The 26,353-nt window shown below is 37.5% G+C and overlaps 1 protein-coding gene across 3 annotated transcripts in view; it reads left to right on the top strand.

Annotated features, from left to right (window-relative positions):
* The window catches only part of MED13L (mediator complex subunit 13L), a 320,014-nt gene that overhangs the window by 14,377 nt on the left and 279,284 nt on the right, over positions 1-26,353 (top strand). For 2 of the 3 annotated variants that reach the window (XM_054445342.2, XM_054445341.2), the window contains exon 2: positions 25,265-25,502. In XM_054445342.2, coding sequence (XP_054301317.1) covers positions 25,265-25,502 — 238 coding nt within the window. Of the gene's footprint in view, positions 1-25,264; positions 25,503-26,353 lie in introns of those variants that run through there. The other variant, XM_054445343.2, reaches the window with a different exon arrangement.

Here is a 26,353-nt window from a genome sequence, read left to right as displayed (position 1 = left end):
TAAATTACTTGAGAGAGATATGTATGAAAATGATATTTTGTTGCTATTTGGTAATAAGGTTGTGAAACTGAGCTTTGCAACCTAGACAGATGGTGCTATTCTTGAATCTGCAAGATCCTGTAACATTTAATTAAACAGTGGAATGATTCTCATGAGAATCCATAGTTTGTTATATATAAGCTAATAAGCTGGCTTTAGTAAATTGTATAAATTTGATTTGAAGTAGAAGAATTACCTATTCTAGAAAACTTTTCTAATGAATGTTAAGATGAATAGCTTGTATTAGTGGTTTATATGGTAAACTCAAGGAATATTCCAGATGGAAAAACAAGTGGGACTCACTAAGGTAGGCGTTTATCTTCTAAAGTAACTTTGATTTTGTTGCCAAACTTTCTCATATGGTAGGTGTGATATGCTGTTAAGAACCCACAGAACTGACTTTAACAATTTCCAGAAAGCTGTGAGAAATTTAGTTATATATGTTAACACCCATTTTAGAAAATATCTATTGATTTAGATTCCTTGTAATCTATCTTATATTTTAATTTTGGAATCGAAAATAGAAATAAGTAAAACAGCCCAGTCTAGTTTTAATATGTTACGTGAACATAACTCTTTAGCCATTCGTAAAAGTTTGAGTTTGGTGGTAATATTGTATGATGGAGATGAATGAATTTTTTAGTTATATAAATATGTAAATAATACAATAATACACCATATAACATTTTTAGACATCATTGCAAATATTCTTTTATTAAATTTACTTTTTCTTTAATACCTATTTTTTAATAGGTAGAAGATAATGTGATGTTTGATGGCCAGATTGAAGGACATGAAGGAGTTGGGAGTTAATTCTGTATGCACAGAGGAATGCCTGAACTGTTTTAAAGAGGATAATGGCATGATCAGATTTATGTTTTAGAGAGAAAACCCATGTGGGCCCTGTGGAGTATGGATTGTCATAGGGGAAAAACCAAAGGCAGGAAGAAGCTCTTAGAACAGTCTAGGTGTGAGAAATAATGCAGGGCCAGTAGGAATGGAGAGAAGGAAATGGATCGTGTAATATTTTGGAGGTAGAGTTGACAGGCTTTGGTGATCAATTATAAATATGCCATAGAACAGGAATCAAATGATAAACAGATGTTCTTGGTTTTATGGCATTTGCATTCTTGTGTATGCAAAATGGGGAGGAACAGTTGGCAACATCTATCTGCTGAAGTTGTTAAGCAGTAGACTTAAGCTTTGATCACAAGTGTGTATATAAGAAAGTATTCACTGAGCCTGGGTTCTTGCTATTAAACCCTACAGAAATCAAAGTTTTAAAGCAGGGAGTAGTGAAAAGAAAGTGAAAACAAATGTTAGCATTTATAATCTGCCTGTTTCCAGAGTTTTTTTTTTTTTTTTTTTTTTTTTTTTGAGACCGAGTCTCTGTTGCCCAGGCTGGAGTACAGTGGCACAATCTCGGCTCACTGCAACCTCCGCCTCCCAGGTTCAAGTGATTCTTCTGCCTCAGCCTCCTGAGTAGCTGGGACTACAGGCACCCACGACCATGCCCGGCTAATTTTTGTATTTTTGTAGAGACACAGGGTTTCACTGTGTTGCCCACGCTGGTCTTGAACTCTTGACCTGAAGTGATCCGCTTGCCTCGGCCTCCCAAAGTGCTGAGATTACAGGCATGAGCCACCATGCCCGGCCTACAGAAAATATTTGAGACAATAAGAGTAGGTTTTATAATGGAAGGGAGGGGCAGAGAAAAAAGGTGGGGAAGATAGAAGGCAAGTCTGGTGCGATCGGTAGAGTGGGGCCTTTGGCAAGTCGTGGGTGGAGACGGTGGTGATTGGAGGTGTGAATTTTGGCAGGGGAAGATTCATGCAAGTTTAGTTATAAGAAATGGGCATGGAAAAGTCCTAATAGGAAGAAAGAAAAGGTGGGCAGGGGAAGGGTAACCTAACAGCAGTTGGCTCTGTATCAGCCTTTGTTACCTAGAGCATCTACTTTTAATAGTGGTAAGCCCAGAAAGAAGATGCATTTCCCTCCTGCAGATCTGCTTTGGGATATTCTCGTTTAATTTTTTACATGAAGGTTTTGTTTATATTAATTTCAAATCAGTGATATTTTTGGTAAGAGGGTGAAATAGACATTCCCCCTGTTTTCCTTCATGCCTTTGTGGAAATGGCCAGATTTGGGGAACCAGTGGATAGAATAGCGGGGGCATTTGTAGAGACCACAAACCAGTGTTTATCGTTGGTACTTATTCCTTATTTTGATTTTGGTTTCTTTCAAATTTTTGTTCCTATCATTCTATTCTTTGTTTCCTTGGCACTTAGCTTTCTGAGTGCACAATATTTTTTTTTGTTATCGAGAGCGTAATTATTATGCCATGTTGTATTTTTTGCCTCACATGTTGGAGAAATTTTTCCTTCCTCGTTCCATGCCTCTCTCTCCATATCCCCTTTTCCTTTTTCCAGCACATTCCTGGGCTCCTTGTATTCAGGCGTGCAACCCCGACTGTTGGACTTTTATGTGCATCACCAGTGCTCAGTTAAGTGCTGAAATGGACATATGCGCTTCAGAACCTTTTGATGTAATCTCCTTGGTGTGGTGGGGACCCTTTCCAGTTGTTCTGAGTGCACTTATTGGCACAGCGTGTACTATCCATTGTAGATTGGCTGTAAATTAATTCAGCCTTCGTATGTGGGGAGGTTTTTCGCTTGGCTACCCTGAAGGTAAAGAGTTGGCTTTCCTGCAGTTGTCATTTTTCTTTACTTTCTGTCCAAGTGAGGTAGTACTAATGAAATACAAAATATTTCCAAGAAATACAACTTCCAAGAAATGAAAACTGTAAAACATTTGCCCACGTTCCAGCCACTCCATTAGATCAGATTTACCCCAATTCTTCTTCTGTTCTTATTAATGTGCACATTTTTGTACATAGATGTAATCACAGTGTAAATAGAATTCTTTATTCAGCTGTACTCACTAACATATTTCCCATGTGCTTATAATTTTCATAATTACAATTTTAGTGGAAAAGTAATTTCTTTTAAAAATTTAATACAATTTTATGTAATTAGTGTGAGCTTCAAACAGTATGGAAGTGTCTAACATAAAACATGAAGGATCCCTCCCCTTACTTTCAGGAAAGTAACTCCCAGAGGTTTAATTTGTATTATTCCAGATTTTTTTTCTTGCTTTTGCATGTGTCAAAATTGTTTTATTAGATATTGAATAGATAAAAAGAGCATGTGTAAATCACACATAAGGTAGAAAGATTCATGGTACAATGAACACCCATGTACCTAATACCCAGTTTAAGAGAAAGAACTTTTCACCATTTATGGAGTCCTGCCTGTGCTCTTCCTCTCCCATTCTCTTTTCTCTCCCTTCAGAAGTAACTCTTACTTCAATTTCATGTGTATCATTCTTTAATTTTTAAAGTTTTAATCACATATGTATTTATATGTATATTTTTACATGTTTTTGGACTTTTAATATTGAATCGTGTTCTTTTGCAAACTGCCTTTAATGTTATGTTCCCACAATTCTACAGTTGTAGTTCTCGTATATCGCAGTTTATGCATTCTGTTGGTGATGGACAGATTTGTACTTAAAAAAATTACAGATAAGAAATAATTCTCCACTTTTTCCTGCAATGTGCTTTTTCCGCTTAACATTGTCTTCAAGTATTTTTATGTCAGTAAATTTAGATATAGTTTACTCATTTTTATTATGTTTTTGAACAGTTGTATCCTGTTTCATAAGATGGATGTACTATTGTTTGTTTAACTATCAACTATGAGAAAAGTTAAGATTCTTTCAGTTTTTTGCTGTGTGGTACAGTTACACATTAAAATCGGAAAGCTATAGCCATAAACAGTTTAAAAAGATGTGTCAGTTTACATTTCTATGGACAATATATAATGCCTATTTTTTTCTGTCCCTGCCTGTAATGGAACTTACTCATTTTAACTTCTGCCTCTACAAAAAAAACAAAAACAAAAACAAAAAACCCTCAGTATTTAAATTTTCAATTTTTGGATTTCTCGTGAGATTATGAGCATCTTTTCATCTATATGGGTATCCAGATTTCTTCTGTGAGTTTATTTTTCAAGTGTTTAATCTCTAAAAAGCCTTTTTTTTTTTTTTTTCTGAGATGGAGTCTTGCCCTGTCTCCCACGCTGGAGTGCAGTGGTATAATCTCGCTCAGTGCAACCTCCGCCTCCCGGGTTCAAGTGATTCTCCCGCCTCAGCCTCCTAAGTAGCTGGGACTACAAGTGCGTGCCCCCATGCCAGGCTAATTTTTGTATTTTTAGTAGAGACAGGGTTTCACCATGTTGGCCGGGCTGGTCTCGAACTCCTGACCTGAGGTGGTCCACCCATCTCGGCCTCCCAAAGTGCTGGGATTACAGGTGTGAGCTACCGTGTCCGGCCGTTCTTTTTCTTTTTATGATAAAATTTCCAACCACTCACTAAAAGGAATCTGTATTTCAAGTCAGACCTTTACACGTTCTCACCTCAGAGCTTTTGCTGTTTGTGAAGAGTGCTTGCTGCAGGCCTGGCACTGCTTAACTACCAGCTACATGCATTTTCTCATGCTCACAAGGTCCTTTTGAGGTAGATTCTACTATTCTCATTTTTCAGATAAGAAAACTGAAGCAAGAAATTTAAGTAGCTTGTCCAAGGTCACACAGGAGCTGAATCTCTTGATTCAGAGCCTGAACTTTTAACCAGTAGTACATTTGTATTTTATGTTTTTCTTTCTTCTATCTAAATTCTTTTAGGATTTCAGTGAAGCTCCTCCTAGCTATTCCAAACATTATTGGTCTCTTTCTTTTTTGAGCCTTTTAAAAATTAACAGTGTAGACCATATAATTTAATACAAGTGCTAAGGTAGAAATCACTGGAGCATATAGATTTGCCTGAGATTAATGGAGTGATAATACAGTTTACGTTTTTTTAAAGTTTCATCAGAGATTAATGGAGTAATATACAGCCTACAATTTCTTTCCAGAGATAGGGAAATAGATTTTTTTTCCTCTTAGACTGTTCCAAATTGAGGAATCATTTGGAAAATGAAAAATTATAAAGATAGCTTATTGTTTTGATTGATGACTGGGGCAAGGTTAAACCTACATAACCATGTGATCTAAAAAATAAAAATGATCACCTCGATAAAAGTCTTTTAGTTTTTTTAAAAGTAAAAGCCAGTTATTAAAATAATATCAAAATGATTTAGTATCACAATCATATGCTTATTTAAAAATAGACAAATAGCTTAAAAAGTGATCTCTTTTTTCTGTACAGGCAGCTTGGAGGCATGCATTTTACAACCGATTTGGTTGTCAAGGGATCTGGGCTCTTTCTATCTTGTTACTACACTGTTCTTAGTTTATGCCATTAGTTAGCATATAGTTCAAGATGGCTATTCAGACTCCAGTCATCAAGGTTGCATTCTAGGTTAGGAGGAGGTGGAAATGTGGGAAGGACACACCGTCCTTTAAGGAAACCTCCAGGAAATTGCCTACAACACTTCTGGCGATACTTCAAGGCCTTATTTAACTTCAGGGAGGCTGGGAGATGTAGTTCTTTAAGTGGGCATGTTGTTATCCACAGCAGTGTAAAGTGTATGTTACTATGGGGGAAGGAGCCATTCATGTTTGTGTAGACAGTGCCTGCCTCGTAAATAATATACGTTTCTGTTTATAGTCTGTTACTGCAGCTGAGAAGCAAACCATCTTAATACCACTAATGAACTTCATTAAATAGTTCAATTCCCAGAAATTTCACAAGAATTCTCTTATAGTTAAGGTTAACAAATACAAATCATTTAACCAGTGTCTTGAAGTAGTCAGACTTGAAAATAATTTATTTGAAAATATTGTGCATACTTTGTAAAAGATTTACACTTACCAGGAGATGTGCAAGGTGATACTTTGGTTTTATTAAAAGTAGTTTGTTTCAGGCCAGGCACGGTGGCTCATGCCTGTAATCCCAGCACTTTGGGAGGCCGAGGTGGGCGATCAAGAGATTGAGACCATCTTGGCCAACATGGTGAAACCTCGTCTCTACTAAAAATACAAAAATTAGCTGGGCAAGGTGGCGCACGTCTGTAGTCCCAGCTACTCTGGAGGCTGAGGCGGGAGAATCGCTTGAACCCGGGAGGCGGAGGTTGCAGTGAAGTGAGCTGAGATCAATCCACTGCACTCCAGCCTGGCGACAGAGCAAGATTCCATCTCCAAAAAAAAAAAAAAAAAAAAAAAAGGAGTTTGTTTCCTTTGAGAGATTGTTTACATGGATTCTTCCATTAATACATACATTTTTTATTATATTTATTGAGGTATACTTTACATACAATAAAATATACTCACTTTAAGTGTACGGTTTCATAATTTTGACAAATGTGTATATCTGTGAAACCACTGAAATCAAAGTAGAGAACATTTTAATGATGCAAAAAAGTTCATACATGTCCTTTTGCAGTCAGGGTCTCCCCCTTGCCCCTCAGCCTTCCTCCCCTCCAGGCAACTACTCATCTGCTCTTACTGTAGAATCATTTTGCCCTTTCTAGAATTTTTAATAAATGAAATCATATAGTATGTAATCCTTATTTCTGGTTTCATATTATTGCTTAAGTAGGTTTTTTTTTTTTTTTTGCTAAATAGTAGTCTCTTTCGGATATGCCACAATTTGTTGTTGGCTGTGAAAATTAATGTACTGCTTTTTGTGTGGGACATATGTTTTTATTTCTGTAAATAAGTAGGAGTTTCACTTTATAAAGAACTGCCAGACTTGCAAAAAATAAAATGTTTGTATCATTTACTATCCCATGAGTTTTATAGGAGTTCTAATTGCTCTGCATTCTTGCAGCATGTAGTACAATGAACTTTTAAAAATTTCAGCCATCCTTGTGGCGTGTAGTACATGTTGTGAATCTTTTATCTAAAATGCTTGGAACCACAAGTGTTTTGGATTTTGGATTTTTTCAGATTTGGGCATATTTGCATCATACTGGCTGAGCATCCCTACTCTGAAAATCTAAAATTTGGAATTTCCTTTGAGTGTCATGTTGGCATGCAAAAAGTTTTGATTTTGGAGCATTTTGGATTTTTGAATTAGGGATGTGCAGTATGTAGTAACTTATTTCAGTTTGCAATTTTTTGATAACAAATGAAGTTTAACATCATTGCATGTGCATATTAAGTCATTCGTATATCTTTTGGGAAATGTCTCTTCACATCTTTTGCCCAATTTAAAAATTAGGTTGTTTTCTTATTGAATTGGAAGAATTCTTGGAATATCCTGGATACAAGTTCATTGGCAGATAGATGTATTGCAAATGTATTCTCCTAATTTGTGGTGTGCCTTTTCATTTTCTCACTGTCTTCTTTGAAGAACAAAAGTTTTAAATTTTGATTAAGTCCAGTATTACTTTTATAAATCTATACTTTTCATGGCCTAAGACATCTTTGCCATCCCAAAGTAGGAAAGTTTTTTTCTTATGATTTCTTCCAGAAGTTTTACAGCATTAGTTAATTAGGTTTAGGCTTGCAATCCAGTAATTTATTTTAATTTAATTTATATGGTGTGAGGTAAGGATTGAAGTTCTGGTTTTGTTTTGTGTACGTATAGCAAATTATTTAAACATCATTTGTTGAAGACTTTTCTTATTGAATGACCTTAGAATCTTTGTTAAAAATTAATGGAATGTATTTGTGCATTGCTTTTTTCTGGGCTCTATATTCTGTTCCTTTGATCTACATGTCTGTTATGCCAGTACTACACTATGATGATTACTGAAATTTTATAATATGTCTTGAAATTAGGATAAATTCTCCGACTTTGTCTTTTAAAAATTGTATTGATTCTTCTGGGTGTTTTTCATTTCAATATAAGTTTTAGGATCAACCTGTCAATTAAAAATTTTTTTTTCTGTGGGGATTTATTTGTGATTGTATTGAATCTGTAGATCAGATTGGGAAAATTGACATTTTAACGATTTTAAATCTTTCAGTTCATGAACATGGTCTGGCTCTTCATTTCTCTAGATATTTAATTTCTCTCAACATTGTTCTGTAGTTCTTAGTATATGGATCTGGAACATATTTTTATCAGATATATTCCTAAGTAGGTTGTGTTTTTCAATGCTGTTTTAATGGCTATTATTTTAGAGTATTCCCCCCCACCCCCTTTGTACACAGAGTCTCACTCTGTCACCCGGGCTGGGTGCAGTGGTGCAATCTCAGCTGACTGTAACCTCCGCCTCTCCAGTTCAAGCAGTTCTCCTGCCTCAGCCAGGAGAACCCCGGTAGCTGGGATTACAGGTGTGTGCCACCATGCCTGGCTAGTTTATTTGTGTTTTTAGTAGAGACAGAGTTTCATCATGTTGACCAGGCTGGTCTTGAACTCCTGACCTAAAGTGATCTGCCTGACTTGGCTTCCCAAAGTGCTAGGATTACAGGTGTGAGCCACTGCACCTGGCCATTTGAGAGTATTTTTTGACATGTTTACTGTTAGTTTATAGAAACGCCATTAATTTTTAGATATTGATTCTGTATACTGCAACTTTCCTAAGCTTTATTAGTTGTAGTAGCTTTTTTGTAAATCCTTGGATTTTAAAAAAATGTACGTGATGATGTTACCTGCAATTGTAGAGGGGTTTATATCTTTCTTTGTAATTTGTATTTTACTACTTTTTCTTGCTTCATTGCATTGATTAGGACCTACAGGGCAGTATTGAATAGAAGTAGTAAGAGTGTGCATCCTTACCTTGTTCCTATTCTTGGGCAGAAAATATTCACTCTTATTGTTGACATTAGCTTTGAATTTTCTGATACCCCTGTGAGGTTGAGAAAGTTCTCTTTAATTCTTAGTTTTTAAAATACCGTGAAAGTGGCTGGGCTCACACCTGTAATCCCAGCAATTTGGGAGGCCGAGGTGGGTGGATCACTTGAGGTCAGGGGTTCGAGACCAGCCTGGCCAATGTGGCGAAACCCCATCTCTACTAAAAATACAAAAAATTAGCCTGGCATGGTGGCACACGCCTGTAATCTCAGTTACTCAGGAGGCTGAGGCACGAGAATCTCTTGAACCCAGGAGGCAAAGGTTGCAGCAAGCGGGTATTGTGCCACTGCACTCCAGCCTGGGTGACAGAGTGAGACTGTCTCCAAAAAAAAAAAAAAAAAAAAACCATGAAGGTGGATGTTGATTTTTGTTAAATTTTTTTTCTGCATCTGTTGAGATGATCATAGGTTTTGTTCTTTTAATACGGTGAATTATACTGATGGGTTTCTAAATGTTGAACTAAGCTTGAATTCCACGACAAACCTTACTTAAGCTCATGGTATTATTATTATGTGTTGTTAGATTTGATGTGCTAATATTTTGTTAATGGCTTTTTCATCTGTGTTTATGAAGGATATTGGCACATTTCTTATAATCTCTGTTTGGTTTTGGTATTGTGGGTAATGTTGATGTCATAAAATAGTTTGGGAAATAGTCCCTCCTTTGTTTTCTGAAAGAGTTTGTGCAGGACTAGTGATATTTTTTCCTTAGATGTTTGATAGAATTTACCAGTGAAGCTATATTGCCTTGGAGATTTTCTTTTGGGAAGGTTTGGAACCATGAATTCCATGTCTTTTTTTTTTTTTTTTTTTTTTTTGAGACGGAGTTTCGCTGTTATTGCCCTGGCTGGAGTGCAGTGGCGCCATCTTGGCTCAGTGCAACCTCCGCCCCCCTCCCCCACCCAGGTTCAAGATATTCTCCTGCCTCAGCCTCCCAAGTAGCTGGGATTACAGGTGCGTGCCAACACATCTGGCTAGTTTTTGTATTTTTAGTACAGACGGGGTTTCGCCACGTTGGCCATGCTGGTTTTGAACTCCTGACCTCAGGTGATCCACCTGCCTCGGCCTCCCAAAGTGTTAGGATTACAGGCGTGAGCCATCACGCCTGGCCCTCCGTGTCTTTAATAGATACAGAGTTGTTCAGATTTTCTGTTTCTTTGTTAATTTGGTAAAGGAATTTTGTTCATTTAACCTGAGTTTTATTTATTGGCACAAAAATTGTCTGTAATAATTCCCCTATCGTTTTAATGTTTTTAGAATGTGTGGTAATGCCTCTCCTTTTATTCCTGATATTGGTAGTGTGTCTGTTCTTTCCCTCTTGATTAGTCTAATGAGCATTTGTTAATTTTACTAATCTTTTTAAAGAACCAGCTTGTTTTCTTTTTTTTCTGTATTATCAAATTTGTTTTATGTTTTATCTATTAATATTTCTTCTCTTTTCCACATTATTTCCTTTCTTCTATTTACTTTTGGTTTAATTTCTTCTTCCTTTTATAGCTTCTGAGGGTAGATGCTTAGGCCACTGATTTTATGCCCTTTTATTATTATTATTTTTTGAGACACATTGTCACTCTGTCACCCAGGCTGATGTGCAGTGGAGCAATCACAGCTCACTGCAGCCTCAGTGTCCCGGGCTCAAGTGATCTTCTCACCTCCGACACCTGAGTAGCTGGGACCACAGGCATGTGCCACCACACCTGGCTAATTTTTTTTTTTTTTTTTTTAGTAGAGACAAAGTTTTGTCATGTTGCCCATGCTGGATTTTGTGCCTTTCTAATACAAATATTTAGAGCCACAGATTTCTCCTTGAACACTGTTTTATGGACTAGCATATGGTTTTTCTCAGTGAATGGTCCATGTGCATTTGGAAAAAAAGTATTTTGCTGCTGTTAGTGTAATGTTTTATAAATGTCGATTTGGTTATTTTGGTTGATAGTGTTGTTCATGTTTTTTATATCCTTATTAATTTTATGTCTACTTGTTCTATTGCTGAGAGGAGGCCTATTGAAGTCTCCAGTTATAATTTTGGATTTCTGTTTTTCTTTTTCAGATGTTTTTCCTTTATATATTTTGAAGCTCTGTTATTAGGTGCCTAGACATTTGAGATTTTTTTATGTTTTCTTGAAGAATTGACATTTTTATCATTACAATTTTTTTTTCTTATTCCTAGTAATAGTACTTCTCTTGGTGTCAACTTTGATATTAATGTTGCCCCTTTAGCTCTCTCATAATTTGCACAGTATATCTTTTTTCTGTCATTTCACTCTTAAGGTAAATGTGTCTTTATATATGTAAAGTGCATTTCTTGTAGGTAACATGTAGTTGGGTCTTCCTTTTTTTTTTTGAGATAGAGTCTTGCTCTGTCTCTCAGGCTGGAGTGCTGTGGCGCGATCTTGGCTCGCTGCAAGCTCCGCCTCCTGGGTTCACACCATTCTCCTGCCTCAGCCTCCTGAGTAGCTGGGACTATGGGCGCCTGCCACCACGCCGGCTAATTTTCTGTATTTTTTTTAGTAGAGACGGAGTTTTACTGTGTTAGCCAGGATGGTCTCGATCTCCTGACCTTGTGATCTGCCCGTCTCGGCCTCCCAAAGTGTTGGGATTACAGGCGTGAGCCACCTCGCCCAGCCAGTTGGGCCTTAGTTTAAAAAAAAAAAAGGATCCCTCAACGCCTGTAATCCTAGCACTTTGGGAGGCCGAGGTGGGTGGATCACGAGGTCAGGAGATCGAGACCATCCTGGCTAACACAGTGAAACCCCGTCTCTAGTAAAATACAAAAAAAAAAAAAAAAAAAAAGGGTTCCATGATGAGAATCTCTGCCTTCTAATTGTAAGATTTAGAGAATTTATATTTAATATAATTATGTTGATTTACTTGGGTTTAAGTACACTGTCTTGTTTTTGTTTTTGTTTTCCTCCCTATTGGTCCCATCTGTTCTTAGTTCCTTTCATCCTTCGCCTTTTTTTTTTTTTTAACCTACTTTGGATTATTTTGAGTATTTTTTATGGCTCCATTTATTATTTATCCAATAATTGGCTTATTAGATATACCTCTTTCCTTTACTTTTTAGGGATTGATCAAGGGTTTATAATGTGCATCTTTTACTTACCACAGCTTACCTTCAAATAGTATTAAACTTCTTTATAATGTAAAACCTCCCATTTTCTCCTTCTGGCCTTTGTGCTATTGTTGTCATACTTTCTTTCTTCTTTCTATATCTGACATGTAGTCTACAAGGCATTATCATTTTTGCTGTAAACAGTTAATTAAAGAAATTTAAAGATGAGAAAACAAATTTTTTTTTTTGAGAAGGAGTCTCACTCTGTCACTCAGGCTGGAGTGCAGTGGTGCGATCTCGGCTCACTGCAACCTCTGCCCACTGCAACCTCTGCCTCCTGGGTTCAAGCGATTCTTCTGCCTCAGCCTCCTGAGTAGCTGGGACTACAGGAGCGTGCCACCACTCCTGGCTAATTTTTTTTTTTTGTATTTTTAGTAGAGACGGGGTTTCACCATATTGGTCAGGCTGGTCTCGAACTCCTGACCTCAGATGATCCACCTGCATCAGCCTCCTGAAGTGCTGGGATTACAGGTGTGAGCCACCGCGCCCGGCTGAGAAAAAAAGTATTTTTTATTTATTTATATGTTACCTATTCCTGGTAATTGTTCTTCTTTTGTGTAGATCCAGGTTTCTATCTTGTGTCATGTACCTCGTACCTGAAGAAATTAAAACAAAAAAAATTCTAGTTACATTTATTTTACTGCAGGTCTGTTAAGTCTGTATTTTACCTTAATTTTTGAGGGCTATTCGTCTTTTATCTAAAAGTCTAGATTTGGGAACTGTTTTTTTCTTTGAGCATATTTTTCCATTGTTTTTGGCCTGCATATTTTCAGATGAGAAGTCTGTAGTTAATATTATCTTTGTTTTTTCTTATGTAATGTATCTTTTTTTCCTCTGTCGACTTTTAATATTTTCCTTTTTATCACTGGTTTTTACAAATTTTATTTTGATGTATTTTGGTGTGGTTTTTTTTTTTTTAGTTTATGCTGCATTAGGGTTCACTGAACTCTTTAGATCATAGGTTTATTGATTTCATGAAACTTGGAGGCAGTGTGGTCCTTATTTTGAAATTATTTTTGTCCCCCTTCTCTCCCACATTCTGAGACGCTAACGACATGTATGTTAGATTGCCTGATACTGTGCTGACTGCAGAAGTCACTTTGGCTTGTTTATTATGTTTTGTTTTACAAATTATTTGTTTTTCAGCTTGGATAGTTAATATTGTATGTTTTAAAGCCCTGACCCCCTTTTTTTTTTTGGGTAGGTACTTAATCTGCTGTTAAACCCACAGCGAATTTTTCATTTTATGTTTTGCATATTTGAACTGTGGAAATTTTACTTAGTTAAAAAAAAATCCCCCATTTCTGTCCTTATGTTTGTGTTTTTCTGTAAATTCTTGACCATATTTATAATAGCTGCTTTAATTGGCTTGTCTGTTAATTTCATCATTACTTCATTTCTGGGTCTGTTTCTGTTAAGTGACTTTTCTTACAGTCATGACTCCCATTTTTCTACTTTTTGAATGTCTGGTATTTTTATTGGTTGCTGGACATTGTGAATGTTGTTGAAAGTCTGGATTTTATTTCCTTCCTTTAAAGAGTTGAATTTTGTATTGGCTGGTAGTTGAGTTACTGGCAGTTAATAAGATCAGCCTATTATTATTAGTATACTTTTTTTCTGAGGCTTGATTATTAGCTTGGGTTAGAATAGACTTTATGCTAGCACTGGTTTCCTCCTTATGAGGTATGGTCATTTTATGGTCTCTATTCAGTGCCCAAGGTGTTTAACAATGTTTTTTCTCTCTGGCTGTTCAGAACTTGACTGCCTCCCAGCTTTAGGTGAACTCTTGGAATGATAGCTCCCAGTAGTTCTCTGCCTGACTTTGTTGAATTTTACTGTTTGAATGTGCAGCTTAGTACTTAGGAACAGTTTCAAAAGAGCCTCTATCAGATCTTTGGAGCTTTTTTCCTGAATATTCTTCTTTCTGGTGATCTGCCTCCACAAATTCCAGCTGTCTTGGCCTTTGTAGGGCCCACCTCATTTGTATGCCTTCTCTCAGGGAGTCTAGCTCTGTACTGCCTGTTGTCTAGTGTTTGAAAACAGTAATTTTATATATTCTGTCCAGTTTTCTGGTTGTTTATAGTTGGAGAACAATTTGGTGCTTATTTATATTTTAAATGTCACATTTGTCTGTGTATGTTATCCTAGCTCAGGTATCAGCAGACTTTTTCTTATAGAACCAGAGTAATTGTTTCAGGCTCTGGGCCATGTGGCCCCACTTGCAACTCCGTGGTTGTAGTTTGAAAGCAGCCACAGACAATATGCAAATAAATGGGATAGTTGTGTACTGATAAAACTTTATTTACAAAAACAGGTGGTTAGCCCCCAGACCACAGTTTGCTAGCCCCTGAGTTAGTTGACTGAAATACAAATGATAGTAGAATTATGAAATCTTATTGTTGGATGGAATCCTTGAGACTCTTATTTCAGGTGTGAAAGGAACCCTTTAAGTCATATTGTTCAATTAGCCCTTTGATATTTGAAGCCACTCTACAGTGTCCTAGTCTAGTAATGACCAGCTTCTCCTTAACCCCCCATATCTATGATTAACTCTCAGTCAGGGATTTATTTCTTGAGGGAGCTCTCACTGTTGTTGTGGCTTTAATCATCAGTTTTTCCATTTGGTTCTGTTGTTACCACTTGGGACTGTGCTGAGCAAATGTAATTAATCTTCTACATATCAGCCTTCCATATAATAGAAGACTAAATAACTTTAGAATCATTTTAACTATGTATTAAGTTCATTCAGCTGTGTTATTTTTATCACATGGCTTTATTCTGTTTTATTCTTGTTGCCGTGTTAATTTGCTTGAAAGGATTGAATGTGCGGCTAGATAGCCTCTAGCCATATGACATGTTTAGATTTCCTCACCAGCCTAGTCTTTCATCTCTTCATTTGTTGCATTTTACCTAGATTCTTCTTAAAGTATGGAGCTAGGAGCTGAAAGCAGTACTGAATAATGACTGATAATTTAGATCTGTTGAATAGGATCAAGATTTTCTACCTTTATTAATGTAGCTTAAGATGGCAGCTACTTTTTAAATATCTACTTCACATTGTTCAATTGTAGTAAACTTATTGTCAAATAAAACCTCTGAGCCTTTATACTCATACTTACGCTGTAAACCAACTTTTAAAAAATCTTTGTACTTTTTAGTTAATATCGGTAAACTGAGCAGTGAAAAGAAAATGACACTTGAGGAAAACAGTTATGAATCAGCACATGTGCATATGTGTGTGTATATATATGTTAGAAAGCATCTTTTATATATGACCTCATTGTACGGAGGAATACCACATTGTATTTCTCATAACATGGAAATAACCAGTCAGATGGGAGGCCCAGTGTCTCGTCAGCAGCCCATCTACACAGGGAATCCTTGGCCAGTAGCATAGCTATGGCTGAGAAGAATTTGAGCAGAGCCAGATGGGATGGAGCATGCAGCTGGAAAGATGTCTCTGTCCAGCCGGGTTTTAGTAGTCTAAAATGGAGAAAATAAACAGTCAACAACAACACATTATTTTAACACATGGTTAAATAACCTTTTGGCTTTTGCAGCACAATTTATGGGATATTAAATTGTTCTTCAGTTTAGGAATTTGTCTAGAATAAGTGTATAAAGTAGTATAAGTGAGTTCTCAATATTAGTAGCTTTACATTTTATTACCCCATTTTGATTAATTTTGTTTAAATTTCCTTTTTTTTTTTTTTAAAGCAGAGTTATATACTCTTACAGAATTCAATTAAAGAATCAGATAGGTCTACAAGGTTTATAAGAACAGTATTCTGCTCCTGCCCCTATTTTACCTTCTTTAGAGGCAAAAACACTCACCCTCTTTTGTTGATTATCTTAGTTCTTACTTAAATGTTTCTAAATACTGAGGTCATAGTTACTTTTAGATTTTTCAATTCTAGATCTTCCACTATCGAAGAGGAGGGTTTAACTCATTCTTTCTGCCTCCTACAAAGCAGGTGCCCTTTTAAAAATTTCCTCTCCCTCCCTCCCTTCCTTCCTTCCTTCCTTCCTTCCCTCCCTCCCTCCCTTCCTTCCTTCCTTCCCTCCCCTCCTCTCCCCTGCCCCCTCCCCTCTTCTCCCCACCTCCCCACCTCCCTACCTCCCTCCCCTCCTCTCCCCACCTCCCCACCTCCCTCCTCTCCCTCCCCTCCACACCTTGCTCCCTTCCCCTCCCCACCTCCCTCCCTTCTCCTCTCCCTCTCCTCCCCTCCTCTCCCCTCCTCTCCCCTCCTCTCCCTCCCCTCCTCACCTCCCTCCCCTCCTCACCTCCCTCCCCACCCCGCCACCACCTCTAACTCCTTAGCTCAGGTGATCCTTCTGCTTGAGCCTCCTGAGTAGCTGGGACTACATATGTGTGCCACAATGCTTCAGCTATGTCTGTCAGTCTGTATATAGAGACAAGGTCTTGCTGTGTTGCCCAGGCCGGTCTCAAATAGGTCAAGTCGTCCTTCTGCCTTGGCCTCCTAAAGTACTGGCCTTACCAGACATGAGCCACAGGGCCCCGCCTGCTTACTTTTCTAAAACTTAACTCATCTCCACAGTTTTTGCCTATTGTATGAAACCCCTTTAAGACTCTCAGATGTATCAGGTGTTTTATTAGTTTCACCTTCCTGAAGAAGTCTTTACAGACCTGTCATAATCTGGATTGGTTGCCCTCTGCACTGGTGTATAGTTGGCAACCTGGAGTCATCATTCATTGTGATTTTAGGGATTTATTTTATTCCCTCTCATGTTAGGTCTGTTTCCTGAATCTCGCGACTTTTTGGTTTATTCCCTCCTTTTGGTAAGTACACACCCAGTAGCTTCCTGAGAAAGGGTGCTTTTTTTTTTTGCATGTCGAAAAATGCATTTATTCTCATATATTTGATAGAAAGTTTAGGTTGGCATAGCCATTTAATATTTAGTTTGGAAATAATTCTTTAGAATTTTGGAGTTATTGCACCTTTGCCTTCTTGCTTGTGGTATTGCTGTTGAGCAGTTAGAAATCCTGATTTTGGATATGTGACCTCTTTTTACTATATGGAAACTTGGAGGATCTTCTCTTAGTCTGCAGTGTGCTGAAAGTTTATAGTGATATGCCTTCCGCGAGTCTCTCTTAATCCATTGTTCTGAGCACTCAGAGAGCTCTTTCAATCTAGAAATTCACATTCTGTTTTTCTGGGAAATTGTTATGAATTGTTTTATTGGTCATTTCCTCTTTATTTTCTGTATTTTCTCTTTCTGAAAGCTCTTGTATTTGGATTTCAGCTTCCTCGTATTTGGATTTTCAGCTTTCCCCCATTTTTCATTTTTGTTTATTTGTTTCACTTTCTGGGAGATTTCCTAAACTTTATCTTCTAAACATTTTACCAAGTTTTATCATTTCTGGAATCATTATTTAAAAATTTCCGAGAGCTTTTAAAAAATTCTCTCCTGAAATAGCATCCTGTTGTTTTTAAATGGTTGCACCATTTTATTTTGTTGAGAATATTCTTGGTGTTTTTAAAGTTTTCTTCTCCCAATGTTGTCTTTCCTTCTAGTTGCTTTTCCATTTGTTTTTGTTTCCGTAATTCCTCAGTGGTTTTCCTCAATTATTTAGCAATTCTCGGTCGTATGTTCATGTTTAGGAATGGTGGACTAAGAATCTGCTTGGAATTTCTGAGCATGTGACTGACATTTGCTTAACTGTGCGCTTCACTGATCTGGGTGGGCTCTTTAGTTGGGGAACCTCTCTCTGATCTCAGTATCTTGAGGTCTTTTCTGTGGAGCTAAGATTTCTCAGAGAAGACTTTTCCAAATTCCTTTCTGAGGGATGAAGACTGGCTGCTAGTTTTCTGGGTGCTTAGAGGGCAATGGTAGGGAAGGGGTGGTCCTTGGCCTTCATTCTATATATTTCACCTAATGCCCTGTTTTCACTCTGGTTCCCTGCCTTCAGTTTGCCTGTGTCCTCCAGTCCAGGTACCCTCTGTTTACTGTCTCCAGAGAATACATTTGCATTTATTTGCTGGGGTGAAGAAGGGACAGTAGTTCAGCTCTGTGCAGTAGGGAAGGTACCTGGGCATCTGAGTGCCTTCTTATTTTCTTTTCTTTTCTTTTAATTTTATTTTGAGATTGGGTCTCTGTTGCCCAGGCTGGAGTACAGTGGTGTGATCACAGCTCACTGCAGCCTCAGCCTCCCAGGCTCAAGAGACCCGCTCACTTTAGCCTCCCTAGTAGCTGGGACTACAGGCAAGCAGTGCCATGCCTGGCTTATTTTTTAATTTTTTGTAGAGTTGAGGTCTCACTATGTTGCTTAGGCTGGTCTAGAACTTCTGAGTTCAAGTGATCCTTCTGCTGTGGGCCTGCCAAGGTGTTGGAATTACAGGCGTGAGTCACTGCACCCAGCTGAACGCCTTTTAAGCAGGCTTTTAACCAGTTGTTCTTATTTAATCTCCTCTCTGCCTTTCAACCCTACTTCCAAAATACCTACATTTAATTCCTGAGGCTGAGGGGATTCTGTGTCAATTGGGTTGTATCTCTTTCTTCATGTTTAGGATTCGGTTTTCTTAGGTATTGTAAATCTCCTTATCAGAGCCTCTGCTTCTTAGCCTTCAAAATTTTGATGCTATATCCTCTCTTGTTCCACCTGCCGTTGTAATTATATAATTTAATGAAATAAAGCAATGAAACAAATGTTTTTCTTGATGTCTTACAGGGATTTAGGAGAGAGCAAAAGCAGATGTGTATGTTTATTTTGCTGTCTTTACAGGGAGTTGATTAGTTATGTTTTAACAGAAGTTTTCTATTACATGTGACTTTTTCCTTCCTCTGAGTTGAGAGGTGATGTAATATGTTTACTGTATTAACCTGCTCTACTGGAGTAGTAACCCTATCATTGGAGGAAGTGAGGTGAGGCCGACTTGGAATTTCCTAATGCATGCTTGTCAGCCTCAAATGATCACAGCTGCCTTTTCTATACACCATCCTAGAATCCTGCCCAGGATGGATACGTTAAACTAATTGCTTTGTACTTGGAGGACTCTTTCAATAGTTTCCTGAAATGTTGACTATCTTCTGGCAGCTTTTCTGTTCTTGATGGGTAATAAGGGTTCCATCTCATTTACAAGTTGCTTTTATGAGTGGGATGTAATTAGCCTGGGCCAGGAGACTTGAACTCATTTATAGTATCTAGGTCAACCCTATCACTTTATAGGTCCTGAATCTGAGGTGCCTTGAGGTACAGTAGATTTCCTAACATCACATAGGTAAATGGTTGAAAAACCAGGCCTTAGAACCTAGACCTCCTAATTTCCAGCCAGTGTTCTTTCCATGATACTACACCATGGGTTCATTCTAATCAACGTCTCTTGATTTTACGGTGTTCCTTGACCACTGAATGTGGTTTTAACTCTGAGGAGCCATATTGCAAGTATATGCTGTTGGTCACAAGGGATCTAGTTGCTGTGGGTCACTGCAAATAAATAATCTCATTTTCTATATATTGTGTGTGAAGAATAGGACACTAGGAATCAATATAAATTTTCTTTGAATCACATTCATGTCAGTTAGGAAGTGCATTTATCCCTGTTTTGTCGTAATCTATTTAATTAGAACTGTTTGGAACTGACTGTAGTAGCCTTTTGGTTAGGCCAGGGGAGTATCTGCCACTTAACCCGTTTATGCCTAATGTTCCATTATTGGAACACTAAACTTGTGGGAGTTATTTATATCCTACTGCTCAAGGTCATCGCCAAGGTCTGATTTTTCACAAAAAAATTTGCATCCTCCCGCATAAATGAGTTAAGTTCAATTTTCTGAGAACCCTGACTACCCCTATACCACATGCCAGCCATTGCTAAGCAGATTTTCTTCCAGCCTGTCTTGCTATCAGAATAGTGATTTTGTTGGTTTGTTATACGTATTATCTAAGAATTAGTTTATGTAGATACCATCTTATAGTGATAACATGTAAAAGAAGGCGTATAATTATCTCAGTGAAATAAGTCTATTCTATTCATGGGATGATATGTGGGCACTCTTATACCAGTTTTCTTAATACCTCAGGAAGACTAAAGAAAGATTTATGAACTTTCTTAAATTAGAAAATACGGCCATGAGCTCTAGTCATTGCTAAATTGAGTTGATGACAGTTTCTTTGTACTGTTTTATAATCCTCTAGGGCTAATTTTTACCATTTGCCTTATGAAGCAGCATGGCAGAATGGAAAGAATTTATACTTTAAATTCAGTTACAGCTTAAATCTACTTATATTTGGGATCTGCCATTTGCTACCTGTGTGGCTCTGGGAGAATTATTCAACCTTTCTGAGTCCTAATTTCTTTAGCTGTCTGTTGTGAAGTTTATAAATTATATGTGAAGTCACTAGTATGGTGCTCGGTATTAGAAATAATATATGAAAACTCTAGTATGGTGCCTGGTATTAAGTAGATGCTTGGTAAATAATGATGTTGGTGGTTATTATACATAATGTGCATGTGGGTTTCCTTCTTTGTATATTTTAATTTCATCATTTTGGTTCTATATTGTAGAAACCATGCAGTTTAAAACTTAGATTTAATTAAAGATTGTCCTTTTGACAGTGAGAAATAATTGTGTTTGGGGATAATTTTGAATCTAGAATTATTTTGAAGGTTTGCTTTAAAATTTTGAAATCATTAGGTAAAGAATTTTGTGTGGTAGAGATAAACATTAGTCAGAAATTGAGACAGTATGGCTGGGCCCAATGGCTCATGCCTGTAATCCCAGCACTTTGGGAGGCCAAGGCAAGCGTATCACCTGAGGTCAGGAGTTCGAGCCCAGCCTGGCCAACATGGTGAAACCCCATCTCTACCAAAAATAGAAAAATTAGCCGGGTGTGGTGGCGGGCACCTGTAATCCCACCTACTTGGGAGGCTGAGGCAGGAGGATGGCTTGCACATGGAAGGGGGAGGTTGCGGTGAGCCAAGATCATACCACTTCACTCCAGCCTGGGCGACAGAGCAAGACTCCATCTCAAAAAAAAAAAAAAAAAAAAAGACAATAGAACTTGGAGTACACTTGATTTTTAACCTGTAAATATAATCATGGTCTATGAAGACATTTTACTCTTAATTGAATAAACATCCATGATGGGATTTTTTTTTCTTGGACAAACTATTTCAGTATCATTAAGCTGTCTTTTCTCTTACCAAACATTAATTCAAAATTTAAAGCTAAATCTTCGAACACCCATTTTATACTTAGTTATCTCTTTTAGGCTTGATTAGTGTTTCACTGTAACGTTTTTCGATGCAGACCAGTATAATGATACTTAGTTTTTAACTTTAAAGGAGCTGTTTTACCTGAATTAGTTACCAGGTGTTTAAGTTTGTAGCCTTGCTGTTGTGTCACTTGCATTTGTAAGAAAGATAACACTTGCTAGAACAACTTTGTAAAAAACAGAGCAGGTGGTAGCAGCTTCCCTTTGCCACTGAGAGCATAGATGTACTGATAGGAAGTTAGTGGAAGTACTAGGATTAGGAAACCATTCTCCTGAAACAATGCCAAATATTTTGTCTGCTCTACTGCCGGATATTACAGGTGAAAGTGTTATAGTGAGTAAATTACTGTGCATAGATTTTCATGGGCACTGACTCATCTGATGTTTAAAGCTCTGATATTATTTTCTAACCCTTTAAATAAGGTTAATGTTATTAGATGTTGTTAGTGATTCATATTTATTGTGTGTGTGTGTGTTTTTTTTAAGAGATGGAGCCTCACTGTGTTGCCAGGCTGGAGTGCAGTGGCTCGATTTTGGCTCACTACAACCTCTGCCTCCCGGGTTCAAGCGATTCTCCTGCTTCAGCCTCCCAAGTAGCTGGGACTACAGGCGCACCACCACGTCCCGCTAATTTTTGTATTTTTAGTAGAGATGGGATTTCACCGTGTTGGCCAGGATGGTCTCCATCTTTTGACCTTGTGATCCGCCCGCCTCTGCCTCCCAAAATGCTGGGATTACAGGCGTGAGCCACTGCGCCTGGCCTGTTGGTGTGTTTTTATTACCTTCTTTCTCTTCCCTCATCCACAAGGCTCTTAGGCACAGAATACTTTCTTTAGCTTAAGTGATAAAAGAAGTTAGTCTTCTGCTTACCTTTTTGGATTTCAACTTCTTTTTATTTTTGTTTCCTTCTTCGATGTTTAAAGATTGATGTTAGGGGTTCTGATTAAAACATACACATTGCTGTCTGGGCGTGGTGGCTCACGCCTGTAATCCCAGCACTTTGGGAGGCGGAGGTGGGCGGATCATGAGGTCAGGAGATCGAGACCACAGTGAAACCCCGTCTCTACTAAAAATACAAAAAATTAGCCAGGCACGGTGGTGGGCACCTGTAGTCAGTCCCAGCTACTCGGGAGGCTGAGGCAGGAGAATGGTGTGAACCCGGGAGGCAGAACTTGCTGTGAGCCGAGATCGCACCACTGCACTCCAGCCTGGGTGACAGAGCGAGACTCCGTCTCAAAAAAAAAAAAAAAAAAAAAGTCTTCTGCTTACCTTTGATTTCAACTTCTTTTTATTTTTGTTTCCTTCTTTGATGTTTAAAGATTGATGTTAGGGTTTCTGATTAAAACATACACATTGCTTTTATTTGAAGAAACGAAGGAACTTGGCCAGGCTCAGTGGCTCATGCCTGTATAATCCCAGCACTTTGGGAGGCCGAGGTGGGTGGACCGCTTGAGGTTAGGAGTTTGAGACCAGCCTGGCCAGCATGGTGAAACCCCGTTTCTACTAAAAATACAAAAATTAGCCGGGTGTGGTGGTGCACGCATGTAGTCCCAGCTACTCAGGAGGCTGAGGCACGAGAATTGCCTGAACTCGGGAGGCCAAGATCGCGGTACTGCACTCCAGCCTGGGCGACAGAGCGAGGCTCCCTCTCAGGAAAAAAAAAGGAACTTGTATAGAAAAATGGACAAAGGGTATGAACAGAGAACTCAAAGTGAAAGAAATAGTACTACTACTAGTGGTATAATGAAAATATCATTTACAGCTTTTGCTATGTCCCAGACACTGTCTTTTATAAATGCTTCATATGTATACTGACTCATTTAACCAATGAGTTAGTGCAGAGCTGGGATTCAAACCCAGGAATGGTGGCCCCATCTGATGAAAGATGTGATACCGCATACTGATTTCTTCCTAGCAGAACAAGGACTATGTATTAATACAAGTACATACCCTTCTATTCAATTGGCAGATATTTTAAAAGATATGCAATTTGGGAGGTGGCTATTTGTATTGGGGAGACTATTAATTGAACAGTAATGTGGTAGCACTCATCATGAGTCTTGATATATTCATATTCTTTGGTAATTCAGTATCAAGCAATCTCTTTAAAGGAAATAATCAGGAAGATAACAGTGTTCAAGGATGTTAACCAATTATGGTAATTACAGTAGTGGAAATAAAATGGAAGATTATCCAGTTGTTATGGGATGGCTAAATTATATTTTTTCCAATGAATAGAATATTATGCAAACATTAAAAGTGTATTTTGAAGAATAATTAGTAATATATAAAAATAAGTGAAAAAAGATATAAATCATGCAATATGGTTCCAACTTTAAAAAGTATATGTACAGAAAAAGAGGAAGGACATATACAGTAGGATGCTAATGATTATTATAATGTGATTATGGTGTATTACTTCTGAACTTTTTATATTGGCCATGTAGTGCTTTTTATTGAGAGGAAACCAAGTAACATATAGGGAAACCCTAAATGATGCCAGTGCCAGCTTTTTACTAAACATATTCATTAAAAATTTAGATTTGCATATCTCAGTGTAAAATGTAAGTTACTGAATTTTAGATTTTTTAGTTTGTATATTTGTAACTTTTTTGAAGCAAAACCTCTTTTTTGGTTTCTTTTTGTTTTTTGAAACAGAGTCTCGCTCTGTCACCCTGGCTGGAGTGCTGTGGCATGTCACCCAGGCTGGAGTGCCGTGGCATGATCTTGGGTCACTGCAACCTCCGCCTTCCGAGTTCAAGCGATTCTTGTGCCTCAGCCTCCTGAGTAGCTGAGATTACAGGCACACGCCACCACGCCTGGCTAATTTTGGTATTTTTAGTGGAGACGGGGTTTCAGCATGTTGGTCAGGCTGGTCTCGAACTCCTGACCTCATGATCTGCCTGCCTGGGCCTCCCAAAATGCTGGGATTACAGGTATGAACCACCGTGTTCAGCCTGAAGCAAAACCTTTTTAATTTGGATTAAATGAAAGGTGATTTTTCTTTTTCTTAAATGTGGTCATTATAGTGATTGATTGCTTTAGCACTTTTAATATGTTTCAGTTATGTTAGTAGAAGATATGGCTGTTTTCTACCTAGTGATACATGTTTTTTTTGTAAACAACTTGCTAACAAAAATAATTGACCTTGTGAGGAAGGAGATGCATGAGTAAGGATTCAATGCAAGGGCCACCTGGGCTGTTTGGTACAGAATTAAATTATGAATCTGTTTTACTATTAGTTTTCAATATGTAGCTGTAGTTTATAACTGTTTAAGAAATTTAGCTTTCGCTTGTGTTGAAACCTCTTTGAAGTTTAGCTCTTTAAACTTGAGATTTAAGAAATCTTGAAATATAAACGTATGTAATGGAACAAAGATACAGTATCTGTTCTCTGCTAGTTGCAAGTTCTCATGTTTTACAATGTGTATAAAAAATAAAAGACCAAACTACATTAGCGAATTGTTATAGAAGCAAAGCTTTTCTGTTTGCTACATGTTAAAAAACATGAATAAATTGCTGATAACTTTGTATCAGTTTTCTTAATTGCTTCTACCTAAATAGACTTTTGGCATTCATGATGAAACACTCTCGTACTTCATGCTAACTGCTTCCCTAATTAAAAAAGGACTTAAACTGTAGCTTGTGGATGGGAAGAAATTATTTGAAAGAAATTATTTCATATATATAAACTTATTTTTAAAATCTTACTTGATTTCTAAATATAATTTGTGAGTTGAATATTGAATGATAACACAGAAAATAGTTTTCTGTATAGGGACTTTATAATTAAAGTGTTTAGACAAATTAAATGATTCAACAGGAAATAATGATTATCAGCTTGTTTTATTTTAGTATTTAATGTAAAGAGCTATGTAGAAATCTTGATAGAAACTTTCTCCCACCTTAAAATTTGAGAAGATTTGACATACATTCTTCACTGGGAGGAATCTTATGATATGAAGTTTCGTGTAAATATTTATTTTAGCACAATTGCTTTTCTGTATGGAAGACTGTTTTTAGTGGTCTGTAAGTAAAATGAGAAAACGATTACAATTTTTTGTCTTTTTCCAGGCTGAACTCACGGGAATCAAATGGCGTAGGTACAATTTTGGAGGACATGGGGACTGTGGACCCATAATTTCAGCCCCAGCCCAAGATGATCCAATTCTGTTAAGTTTCATCCGCTGTCTGCAAGCTAACCTGCTTTGTGTATGGCGTCGTGATGTCAAACCAGATTGCAAAGAGTTATGGATATTCTGGTGGGGAGACGAACCCAACCTAGTGGGTGTAATACATCATGAACTGCAGGGTAAGGTTTCTGTTTTTTTCTTAAAAATTATTTGCATCATATTTTTTTGAACATTGGTAAATTTCAAACAGATTATTAAGACTTGTCTAAAAGAACGATCTTAAGTGTTTCATGGATGTCTCTCAAAAGGAACATTCTCACCCCTCTTCCTCCCGTCCCTGTTTTTTTTTTTTCCTAACTCTTGTCCTTTTCCAGTTATGCTGAGAATCAGAACCTTGTGAACCACTGCTGTTAAATGAGAGTATTGTGTCTCCTGGGTGCGGTGGGGTGGAAACCAGGCTAAGATCCACTGTTTTTAAATGATAGTGAATTGTGAGTAACTAACAAGACAGTGAACTGAACAGTTACTGTTTTTTTCCTTGAACTGTGGTTGTTATGGTTCATTGCCAGCTGAACTCTTTGGTGGAAAATTGGAGAGTGATACAGAAATTTAGTTTTGAGCCTAATTGGACAAAATTGTGAGATTACATTGAATAATATTTTGAGGAAAGATGAATATATAGGATCTGGTCTGAATTGGGTGTAGCATATTTTCTTTTGCTTTTATTTCTGCTTTTCATGTAATTTGGTGATTCCAGGAAACATTGGCTCCAGTGTTGCCTGATTTTTAGCTTTAGATTGCATCTGATATCTGGAAACTGAATTAATGTAAGAGTTTCATTTTTCTGAGCTGCTTTATATATTTACCACAGTTTTATAAGCAGGAACTTTTATCAGTTGTCTTTGAATTTCTGGTAAAAATTTTTACCTTTCTAAGTGTTTCTATTTAGTATGCCAAGGGATTTTCTCAAGCAAGACTAATTCTAATCTTTAGTTAGGGTATTAACTCTTTTTGACTTAGTCTCTTAGAA

The sequence above is a fragment of the Pongo pygmaeus genome, chromosome 10 (assembly GCF_028885625.2).
Source record: "Pongo pygmaeus isolate AG05252 chromosome 10, NHGRI_mPonPyg2-v2.0_pri, whole genome shotgun sequence".
In the NCBI taxonomy this organism is placed as follows: domain Eukaryota; kingdom Metazoa; phylum Chordata; class Mammalia; order Primates; family Hominidae; genus Pongo; species Pongo pygmaeus.
Note: the sequence above shows the minus strand (reverse complement) of the source record. Positions and strands in the feature narration are given on the sequence as shown.